This window comes from Notamacropus eugenii, chromosome 5 (assembly GCF_028372415.1).
Source record: "Notamacropus eugenii isolate mMacEug1 chromosome 5, mMacEug1.pri_v2, whole genome shotgun sequence".
NCBI lineage: Eukaryota > Metazoa > Chordata > Mammalia > Diprotodontia > Macropodidae > Notamacropus > Notamacropus eugenii.
In genome coordinates, this window is record NC_092876.1 from 274,818,217 (window position 1) to 274,830,629 (window position 12,413).

General features: G+C 37.0%; 1 protein-coding gene across 2 annotated transcripts in view; it reads right to left on the bottom strand.

Moving 5' to 3' along the window:
- Window positions 1–202: 202 nt before the first annotated feature.
- Window positions 203–12,413, bottom strand: part of UBASH3B (ubiquitin associated and SH3 domain containing B) — a 164,447-nt gene continuing 152,236 nt past the window's right edge. For both annotated transcript variants that reach the window (XM_072612916.1, XM_072612915.1), the window contains exons 12-14: window positions 10,578–10,684; window positions 8,730–8,839; window positions 203–1,592 (exon numbers count right to left, since the gene is read on the bottom strand). In XM_072612916.1, coding sequence (XP_072469017.1) covers window positions 1,455–1,592; window positions 8,730–8,839; window positions 10,578–10,684 — 355 coding nt within the window. In that variant the 3' untranslated portion in view covers window positions 203–1,454. The remainder of the gene's footprint in view (window positions 1,593–8,729; window positions 8,840–10,577; window positions 10,685–12,413) is intronic.

Genomic DNA, 12,413 nt, shown 5'->3' on the forward strand with positions numbered 1-12,413 from the left:
CACAGATCTATTATTATATGACCTCTACTCTATGCATCAGGGTTTTGGGATCCTATTCCACTTAATGACATACCTAGATTCATTTTAATGTTACCTCCTACCACCTCTTAAATTCCTACACTCTCTGTACAGCTCAGACTCAATTTTGAAAACTCATATCAGTCAACAATAAGCTATTCACACAATTAAATAGACATTGACATTTGGTTTGATTGTCATTTATTTTTTCTTTTAAATAAAACTCCCTTGAAAGTATGCAGTAATCAGGAAAGAAGGGAAATCCCAGGACATGATTCCCCCGTATCTTTTCATACAGCCCTATATATTTTAAATTATAATTTAAGAACACACACACAAAAATGAGACGGCACAAATATCAGTGCAGCCCTGACTGTCATCATTTTAAGTTAGTTCCCTGACTTTTCATACATCTCTTGTATAATAAATGTATTTATGAATGTTGGAATATGTATTACATAGATTGTACATGTACAAATAACTGACTTACTGGCATGGTTAATAAAGAAGTACATATTGCACAAGACGAGCTTCTTGCTGACTTAACTGATGTACCTACTGTACACTCCTTTGAAAGCTCAACATCCTAAACAAGTTCTATTATTCTAGACAAAGCCAAATAAAACACTATGATTAAGAAATTAGGCTACAAAACGAGTAATTCCAAGTCACTTTATATGAAGCCAAAATCTTCTTTTGACATTTGGCTTAATATCAAGTCCTAGCTTACTTCTAGCTCCCCTTCTTCCTGAGGATCTGAAAGTGCCTGGAGAATGAGAGTCCCCTTGGCCAGACAATGGTTGGGGGTGGAGCACAGCACAAAATGCAAGACTGTGGCAACATCTGGCTAAGTCCCATATTTCTAAAGTGGAGTACCTAGGAAAGTGTGTTAAGACTGGCCTAATTAGGGGGGCCATCCAGGTAGACTCTAGCACAGTTTTTACAGGTGGTGTGTTCCTCTAACCACCTCAAATATATTTCTTAGCTTTACATACTAGGCAAATGGAAATAAATAAAAATCCCATTCCAAAGGTCACCTCAGCTGGATTTTGTGTTTGTCCTTTTGGCTTGCAATTATCCTAAGAAACAGCTTGACTTCTCCCAGAGGTGTGGGAGGTCCCTCAGTCCATGGTTCCAAACATAGGGGGAAAAAAGTCTGTTGTAGCAGGTACCTGGATTCAGGAAGGCAAATCTCAACAGCCCACACTGCTGAGCTTAAAGTCAGGTGAAGGCCAAGGGACAGTGAACTCTTACCTCTAATCAAGAGCTTTCCTGCATCTATCTACACAGTGTCATGTACAATTTCTAGCATGAAGCTGCATGAAAGGAAATAGAGTGGAATAAATGGTATGTGTTTTCTCTGCTGTTATGAAACACAAAAAAGAGACTTCTCCGAAGCCTGTCAAGGGCCTGTTTCTGTTCTTAATCGCTGCTGTCTACTCTTGAAGCAATGTCTCTCTCCAGTTAAAGCCTCCGGTTGGTCCGTGTGTGAGGGGGAGGATGGGTGGATCAGTCAGTTGCCATACTCCTGTTTCTCCTAATTCTTCACATGAACAAAATCCCAGATATGGAATCTGTAGTTAACAATGGAAAAGAGAGGGAAAAGATAAAATAGATTTAATGCCATGAACTCAGTTTTTAAAATTATTAACTTAATGACCAAAAACAAAACCAAGTAAATAAAACAAATAACAGATAAAGAGTAAAATCTTACAGGAAACACAGACTTTAATAAGGTGGACAGACTCTAATAAATCAACAACAAACAAGTCAAATATATTTTGACCCTAGGTCCCCTTCCAGGGCTGCCTGAAGTTACTCTATCTTGGGCTTATTTCCTTTAAATATACCCATATGTGTACATATGTGTGAATATATGTATGTGTATGTATACACATACACACATATGTACACACATACATATATAATTATAATTGTATTTATATAAAATAAATTTTAGAAGACAGCTATAGTTAGTTTCCTTGGTAACCCATGAAACCAAGAGAAATATAGAGAGAATGCTCTGGGGTCCGTGCAGTCCCCTTCTACTTCTGTAGTGACAAGAGCAGAAGGGCAGCAAATGCAACTAAGGGTTTTGGGAGTCATTCAGTTTCTAAATTAACTAAGTAAATATGTGCGTATATATACATATGTATAAATATGAACATGTGTGTATGTATGTTGTTTTCAGGTCCATTTCTTCACGACCCCAGTTTTCTTGGCAAAGATACTAGAGTGGTTTTACTCTTTCCTTCTCCAGCTCATTTTACAGATGAGGAAATAGAGGCAAACAAGGTTAAGTGATTTGCCTATGGTTGTACTGCTAATCAGTGCCTGAGGTTTGAACTTAAGTTTTTCTGACTCTAGGCCTGGTGCTTTATCCACTGCACCACTAGCTGATATAGACGGATGGATGGATGGATGGATGGATGGATGGATGGATGGATGGATGGATAGACAGACAGGCAGACAGACATTATGTGTGTATACATATGTATATGTGTGTACATAATATGTATAAATATAAATATATATATATATACAAATTATATAAATATATATATATATACAAATTATTGGTACCCTTAAATGTCAGATATGAGATCCTTATTCAATCCTAAATGGACATCATAATAAAAGAACTGAACTTCATTTCTTTATATCAATGAAATCAGAAGATAAGCAGGAGTACTGGCTAGATGGAAAGATGACTCACAGGTTCTTCTTAGAGAGGCAAATGAAGGCATTGGCTGAGTTGGCTTTATTATCCATTCAAAAGGCAACATGAAATATTTCATGCAACATTTAGTCATTTCCTGTTGTAGTGCTTAAAAGTATTTTCAAAATGTCTATCACAAAAATGATTGTGACTTATCTATGAACATCAGCTGTAGAGCATGAGGATGACAGTCCTACACATATGATCTTAGACAACTCTCTAAAGCAATATACACTTTGACACTTGGGGAGAATGACAAAATTATGTTGGAAAAATATGGTTTTGGAGTAAGAAATTGAAGAGACCAAAGACTCAGGGACATAATACCAATACCTTCTTTTTTAAAGGAAAAAAAATCAGGAGGTACTAGATGTGTCAAGCACTAAACAATATAAAGAAATGAGGTTGATTGTATTTTAATAGACAAACTATTTGTTATTAATATTAGAACCCTTCCTGGACCAACTATTTGTACACTGTCAGACTAGTGACTTCTGGTTAAGATAAAAATTGACAAAAAAAACTAGAAGAATAAAAATGAGAAAAAGATTGAAATGTACAATTGAAACGGCTCCAACTTGACCTACTTAAACAAGGTGTTGACGCTGAAAAATGGGAACTTGATAAAGGAAAAGACATCCATATCAACTGGGTAACCATTTCTTAGAGAAGTTTACATGATGTAAATTAGCTGACATGAGGATACCAAAAGAATATAAAGACTGTCTTAGTTAGCAAACACTTGCTCTCCTTGTCAAGCTCTAGCATCCAAAGGTAATTTCAGTCTAGAATGTAAACTCATTTGTTAAATCTCATGAAGGAGGATGGCAGAAGATTCTCTGCCATATAGCCTCAGCAAATAAGAAGAAGGCAACTGGAAAAGAAATTTAAAGAAAAGTTGGTAAGAGGCCCAACTAAACAAAGCTACACTGAAAGGACATATAATGAAACTGAAAGGACAGCAAACAGATGACAAATGAAAATGATCCATGAGGATATTTATAACAAACTCTTTTTTATCGTCAAGGACAGTACAGTTGCCATATTTGGAATCTGACATCATACTCCTAGTGGATATGGCAATAAAGATGGGGCAAGCACATAGATTAGACCAGAGGTGGGGAAGCTGCAGCCTCAAGGCCACATGTGGCCTCTAGGTCCTCAAATGTGGCCCTTTGACTAAATCCAAACTTCACAGAACAATTTATTCTGTAAAATCTGGACTTAGTCAAAAGGCTAAACCCAAGGACCCGAAGCTGCAGGTTCCCCACCCCTGAATTAGACCAAGTACATACAAAGAATGTATGTCGTAAGTCTTGATAGCATTGAAGGATAAATTTTCTGGATATTAGAAAGAGCAGAAGATACCAAAGATTAAAAAAACCCAAACCAAATGAAACAAAGCCCTAAGATTATTCTACCCAAAAGGTAAAAGAAATAATATCAGTAGCTACTAATCTATATGCTACCTTTTCATATATGCACATTTTTATATGAATCTACATTTCTATTGAAACCGTCTTGATAAAGATATGAGAAATGAAAAGTTTTCACAAATATTATTCTAAAGCAATCACATCTTTATAGTCATATAGTTGACAAAGATGTGGAAAATACAAAATCCCACTGTACTAATTGTCTGTTGACTATATGTATTTTTAAAGAGCATTTGACTTGATAGAGAAAAATTAAGCCTTAAAGCTTTCCTCCAGCAAGGTCTTTCTTCCACATTACAGAGGTTTTGCAAAATTATATGCCATAATTATAGAGGTTTGGCAAAAAGGGGAGATTTAAATAACTGGAGATATATTCATTGTTCATGGTTAACCCACAACAATAAAACAAAAATGCCTCAGTTAATTTGCAGATTTAGTGCTTTATCACTTACAGAGAGGATAGTTTTTAGAACTAGGCAAAAGAATATGAAATTCATTTGGAACTACCAGACGTCTAGAATCTCAAGGGAAATAATGAATACAAATATAAATAAAGGGGTCACAGTATGCTCACACTTTGTATTATATTTAAAAAGAACTCAGAAGTCATTAGAACTATTTGGCACTGGTTTTAAAAAGAAAATAGATTAAACTGTATAGACAGTCAAGAAATAAAAATTAGGAATATGGTGCTTGATAAAAGCAAGGACATAGAATAGTAGGGGAAGGACTCCCTCTTTGACAAGAACTGCTAATAAAATGGAAAAGTAGCAAAAATTAATTTAGATCAATATCTTATATTTACCCCCAATAAATTCAAAATGGATATGTGACCTGAATATAAAAGGTCACACACACAAAAATTAGAAAAGAATGAAATCAAGTATCTTCCACAACTACAGCTAGAGAGAGTGACAGTACTTTTAGCCCAACAAAGAATAGGTGACAGCATAAAAGATAACAAACAACTTCCACTGATGTAAAAATATGTAAACTTAAGAAGCTTTTGTGTAAATAAAATCAATGAAGACAGAATCAGAGAAATGGTACAGTGGTGAAAATATGTGCATCAAATATCACCAGTAAGTTTAATATCTGAAATATGTAGGAAACTGATGCAAATTTATAATGTCTAAAGTCATTCCTCAATAGATAAGAATATGAACATTTTTTTCAAAAGGAGTATTACAGACTATGAATGACCACATGAAAAATGGCCCTGACTTAAATCACTACTAATAAGAGAAAAATAAATGAAAACAACTCTAAGTTTTAGTTCTTAGCATATGAACCTGCAGATACGAAAAAAAAGATGGATATTAGTCAATGTTTGGGGGTGGATTATGGGAAGATGGGCATTCTGATGCACCGCTGATGGAGCTGCGAAGTGGTCCAACTCTTCTGAATTTCACCTGTTGAGGTGGCTTGCTCCATCCTCCAAATTGCACCATACCTGGGATGAGCTAAACCATTTCATCCAGATAAAACTTGTCTTTACCTCAGACATTTTTCACCCTACCACAACTTTTATATCCACAATCTTGATTAGCCATCTTCATCAGTGGAGATACAACTCATACTGAAGAGTTCACAGATCCATTAGAGTATTATAGACAATCACCTTATTAGCTTTTAAACAGCCATTAGTAAATTTAGGCAGCTTGCCTAAATAAAGCTCAGGAGTAATTCACATGTCAAGATGTATTCCACTTTAAGGAAATTCTAGACAAAAATCTGAAATTACAGCAATCACTCGTGTTCCTCTAGGTTTCCTATTTTTTATCACAACATCCTTAAGGGAACACTGCATTACAAAAGGACTCACCAGAAGTTCCCCTCAATTAACAAGTGTTTGTATTTCAACTAAATGTGTACCCTGGGTTTGCAGCAACCTTGGAAAATTCTCACAAGATCATAGAGATTCTGGAGGACCAAAGGACAAAGATTTCATGGGCTGGAATGTGTGCAAGCAGGCATGAGTTAAGAATCCTCAGGTCTAGAGTTCCCATGGGTTTTGAAGGGACTTATGCCTACCCTTAGTAGGGGAAAAGAGATGGAGGATGAGAAAGAAGAGCCACACCAGGGTTCTCTGTTGTGTTTGTTCTTTATCGGGCCAGGAATAAGACACAGGGTGTGCTGCCTTATTGGCTGTGGGCAGGGGAAAGAGGAGGCCCAAATGCAAAAGGTTCACTAGAACTGGGATCAGAATGCAGTCATCTGGAGGAGACAGAGAGTGGCTAAGCTAAGCAGAGATGGCTGAGATCGTATCGCTGAACAGATTTAGTTAGTGAGAGGTCATTTTGATGCCCAGAGCTGACACTATTCCAAACTGATCTGATTAGCACAAAGTACAGGGAGACCATTACCTATTCTAAGGCTGCCTTATTATTTTTTAAGCAGCTGCAATATATTATTAACTCATATTGAGCCTGCAGTAATTTAAAGCCCTCAGATCTCTTTCACATGAACTGCAAACAGGTCAGGCCTTTCCCAAGTTATATTTACATAATTGATTACTTTAACCGAAATACAGGACTTTATGTGTATCCTTGCTGGATTCTATCTTGTTGATTTCAGGCTAACATTCCACTGTTAAAACTATTTTAAATCCTGATTCTGTCCCCTATCATAAACATGTGGTCCACGCTAATGCTTGAAGCAGATTAAAATATAATTGAGAAATATTTACCAAAATCAATAAAAATATAATAGAACAGAGGTTGTTAATGAGGTTTTCTAAGGCAATATGTTGTCCCCAGGGAACTCTACACATGATTTAGTGACCCTCTTTCTATTTGGGTTTGACACTACTGATAAAGTATATTAGCTATTCCTTTCAGCCTGGTGCCATGCTCAGCTAGAAGGAAAATTGGAAAGTTTGGTCTGTAAGTAACTATATGGGATATGAAAGAATGGTAGGACAGGGCAGTTTCAAAACCAGGCTCTACCAAACTAATTTGGCAACAGAAGCCTTTGGGATTTGAAATAAATTAATAGAATCCATACACGCTTGAATGGGATTAAAGGGGGACTGTTATTATTTTCGAGCAAAACTGAGGAAATCAATTTTAATACTGAAATGTTGCCATTGAAATGGACTGGTTGCGCTGGAGCTCCTTCCAGCTGACCACATGATTAGCTAATAATTTTTGATACATGCATGAATTTTCCCATTTGTAAATAACACTTACCTCTCAGGGATGTTATGAGGATAAAATATTTGTAAAGTGCTTTGGAAACTTTGAAGTGCTACATAACTGTTGTTTAGTCATTTTTCAGTCATGTCTGACTCTTTATGACTCCATTTAAGGTTTTCTTGGCAAAGACACTGGAATGGTTTGCCATTTCCTTCTAGGGCTCATTTTACAGATGAGGAAACTGAGGCAAACAAGGTTAAGTGACTTGTCCAAGGTCACATAGCTAGTAAGTATCTGAGGATATACTTGAAAGCAGGTCTTTCTGACTCCAGGCCTAGCACTATATCCACTGCATCACCTAGTAGCCCCCCACATACTTAATAGCTATCATTATTATTTATGAATTATAATTATTAACAATACCAATAAATCCTATATGAGTCAATTACATAATATATAATCTATTGGGGAAAATACATCCATCAATGGAGTTCCTTACAGAATTTCTCAATCATGTGATCCAACACAATTGTGCAGAAAAGTTTAGGAAATGCTACTCTATATTAAATTTTTGATCTAAGCAACCTAATCCTAATGAAATTACCTGTCACGAGGAGTGCCTGACTCTGTGACTGTTCAGTGTTAATCTTTAAAAATGGGTGGTCTTTCTAATTTTGTGATGATGCTTCCAAAGTGAGGTTTCTGTCAAGAGTCATAAATTTTTAAAGAATAGGAGAAACTATAAGAAGTTATGTTCCACATTATTCCACATTCCCTACTTCCTTCTACCTGCTGAAAATCTTTCTATCACTTAAGATGTGGATTGAAATACATTTTTATGTAGATGTGTCCAGTGTGAGAATTTGTTTTGCTTGAACATACATGCTTATAATGGTTTTGTTTTTTCTTTTTCAGTGGGGAAGGGGGAAGGTGTGAGGGAGAGAAGTCAGATTTTCATTAATATTTTTTTAAAAAGACAGTCTTCTTACACATTTTTCAAGGCATAGTACAAGGGATACACCTTCTCCTTGAAGTCTTCTCTAATTACATTCACCACAAGTGAGCTTTCCCTCCTCTGAACTATTATAGCACTTAATCTCTGTACCATTTCACAGGAGATATTTTCTGCTTTGTATTTTAGTTAAGAAGCATTATGTGGTTTTTTATTCTTCCCTTTAGACTGTAAGTTTCAAGAGGGCAGGGGCAGTATTATTTACATCTTTGTAGTCCCAACACCCAACATTTGTAGCACAATGTCTCATACAGAGGAGGACCTTGATAAAAAAATATGCTTAAGGAAAGACTGACTGACTGACTCCCTGAACTGACATAAAGACCTTCCAGTCAGTTACTAAAACGTAATGAAACCATCAGATACTACATATCACTTAAACTAGTTTAAGCGGTAGTGTGAATTACCTTTCGGACCATCTGCACAAAATCCTTGGAGTTCTGGGGTGAAAGTCCTTGAAGCTGACATGTACATGCTTCCAGGGAAGATGCATGGGCCACTATCAAGATGTTATTTCCTAGGAATGAAAAAGTAGAGCATGTGAAAATGGATCTGGGAGACTCCACAAAGGTGACATGCAAAATGGCAGCCCACCCTTACAGTATCTTACATTTTCTCTGTTATATATTCTATTCCACCAAACTCTGCCACTCACTGTTCCATAAACATCTCTTTCAAAATTATATCCATCCTTTAAGATTCAGGTCAGATGTTACCTCCTCAATGAAATTTTTCCCTGATTCCTCTCTCCTCTGCCTCAGCTGAAAATGAGCTTTTTCTTTCCTTGGAACTTGGAGGGTAGTACAATGGTTAGAGTACTAGACTTGGTGTCAGAAAGGTCTGGGTTCTAATCTTGCCTCAGACACTTGCTAGTCATGTGATTAAGGGCAAATCACTTTAGATTCTCTGAGTCTTAGTTCTCTCATCTGTCATATAAAGGGGTTTGGCTTGATGGTCTTTGGGGTCCCTTCCACCTCGAAATCTATGATCCTTTGTACCTCTCTTATATACTCAGGTTCTATTTTGTGACATAGGATTTGTGTTATAGACAGTTAGACACATCAGATAAAAAAACTAGCCTGCTAGTCAGGAAGACCTGGGTTCAAGTTCTACCTCCAACACATAATGGCAGCTGTGTGACCCTGGGCAAGTTACTTAATCTCTCAGTGTCCCAGAAAACTTTCTAAGATTATCCATCACAGAAAAGTGGCTGATTTGCATTGGTGGCGATAGCTTTCATACCAGGAATTCCTTACATCAATGAATGACAGGCCTGGACCAAAAAAAATGATTCATAGATGTTTTTTTCCCCTTTTACTCAGTCCTGAGCCCTCAGAAGTTTCTGACTAATATGAAGTTATCATGCGTGCATGCACTAAGGCTAGGCAGTGGTAAAATGAACAATGTGAAAATGACACGTGGGAATGTTTTACAATAATTTGGCCATCCTAACTATTTTAAAATTCAAACAATAATTTGGAAATAGGTAGTTTGCTTTACAATGGAAATAGAATGGCTATAATTCTATATACAGAGGATGTGTGCCAAAAGAAAAAAAATAAAAGAATCAAAACTTCAAGCAGCAATCCAATAGCTCTGCAATCAAGCGCAGCTTTAATAGGCTGAAACAATAAATGCCATGAATAGACTAATACTATCCAGCATGCCATGTGATCATCTAACAGGCAAAGCTGGCATGATATAGTTTGCTACTTCTAAAAATGAGTGCCTTCAGAAAATATCCAGCATGGTACCATCTACTATTGTACTTCATGTTACACAAGGTAATGTTATAATATTCAGAATGGTGCCATCTAATTGTGTATTTCATGTTATATACAGTGATGGTACTACATCCATTATGGTTGCCTCTAATATTCTATTTCAAGTTATATAGGGTGATATGTTACAGTATCCATCATGGCACCATCTGATACTATATTCCACGTTATCTGCAACAATGTTACAGTATCTGGTATTGCTTCATTTAATACTATATTTCATGTTACATAGAGTAACATATACAGCAAGGCTCCATGCAGTGCTTCAATGCAGTCCCCTCAACAGTATCCAGGGTACTCAGAGGACATTACAAATTTAACATGAAGGTCTAGGCAAAAGATTAGGGGAATATTTCTCTTTCTTGTTAACCATTTGATAGCTAAGACAGTCTCAGAAGAAACAAGAGAAACAAGTCAACCATGCTGGAGAATCACTGCTGGATTCAAGATGGAGTAAAAGGGAACATTACTTACCTTTGCTTTTACATTCACTTATGATTTCTTTCGTGACTTGAAAACTTCTACTGATGTATGTGTCATAGGACTCAGAAATCACTAATTTGCTGACTGGTATATGAGGTCTACGGAGAGAAGAATGACCAAAAGAAATGAAGACATTTTGATAGCTGGAGAGAAGACAAGTAATGATAACAAAGACAAACATAGGGTAGGAGAGGCAGTGTAGCACAGGGGATAGGGAACAACTCTGAGTCATGAAGACTTGTGTTTATGTCTGTTCCACACTAGATGTGTGAGCAAGCCATTTCACCTTGGTACCCCAGACCACCCTCTCAGAGTGTAGGTTGCAGAGAAAATGCTGATGTGCATTGGTAAGATTTTCCTTATCAGGAATTCCCCATACAGATGTCCAGTCCAAAATAAAAAACACAGAGTAACTAGTCCCTATCCTCTTACTGGCCCCCTGCCCTTGATCTTTCCATGCATACTTGTTTTTCTTTGTTTAATCATATAGCATGTACAGGGAATATTTTTTATAAATGAGGCAGCTGAGAAGCAGAGAGATGCCCTTTCTACATCATTCCACCAAAGTGCTTAAAGTTTGCAAAGTACTTTCTTCACAATCACCATGCAAACTTGGGAGTGTAAGTATTATCCTTATTTTACAGGTAAGGAAATTGAAATCCAGAGAGGCAATCCTCAGAAGAACTCAAGTCTAAAGAATCAAGTGGTTACCTTATTTACACAATGCCAGATTATTTATTTACCAATTGACTTTGCCATTGTCTAACCCAAGGATGGGTAACTTGTGGCCTTCAGGCCACATGTGGCCCACTAGGTCCTCAAGTGCAGCCCTTTGACTGAATCCAACTTCACAGAAAAAATAATAAATAAAAGGATTTGTTCTGTAAAACTGATTCAGTCAAAAGGCTACACCCAAGGACCTAGAAGGCCACATATGGCCTTGAGGCTACGGGTTCCCCACCCCTGGTAACCATAACTATAATGATTTATTATGGTCAAATGGCTAGGGGAAAGAAAAGCTGAGATAACATCTCTCCACCTAATGAGGTTCCCAGATATTTCCTCAATCTGTGTCAGGCATCTAACCCTCTTTGCACCAAACACTCTTTAGAAACAAGCTTAAGAAATATTTAGGACTGTATACTTTTTTCTTTAGTAGGCCTCCTACTCAAATGGAAAGGACATTGGACAGATCATCAAGAGAACTGGCTTCATAAAATCCTATAATGTTAAAGCTGGAAGATACTTTAGTCTAAACTTCAAGTTTGATCACCTAATTTTACAGATAAAGAAATTAAGGCTCAAAGAAACTAAGTGACTTGCCCAAGGATACATAACTTGTTCATGTCAGAGCTGGGTCTCCTGACTCCTTGATGCCCATTCCATTCGACCATGGTTCTAGGCCTCACTTGGACAAGTCTACAAGCATCATGGTATAGTGCACTTCAATTCCATAAACATTTACCAAGTATCTACCATGTTCCAGGTTCTCTGACCCCTAGGGTACTGAGGATCAAGAGATGAAAATGAGACAGGCCATGCTCCCAAAGACCTTATGTTTAACAGGGACAGTACCACACAGAGAGAAGTAAATATAGGATATAGACCAAATAAATACAAAAAGATTTTTGGAAGGAGGGGAGCCAATAACTGATGGTATCAGGAAAAAGTGGGAGTACATGGTTTGTAAGGCTCTTTTTCTTGCTCTAGAACCTCCATCTTTTATCTGCAAAAAACATGTATAAGGGGCAGGGGAAGGAGGATAACAAGATTGGGAGTGCACACTGCATATGTCCTGCCATCAAAGCTTCCTGGATTCATCTCTCT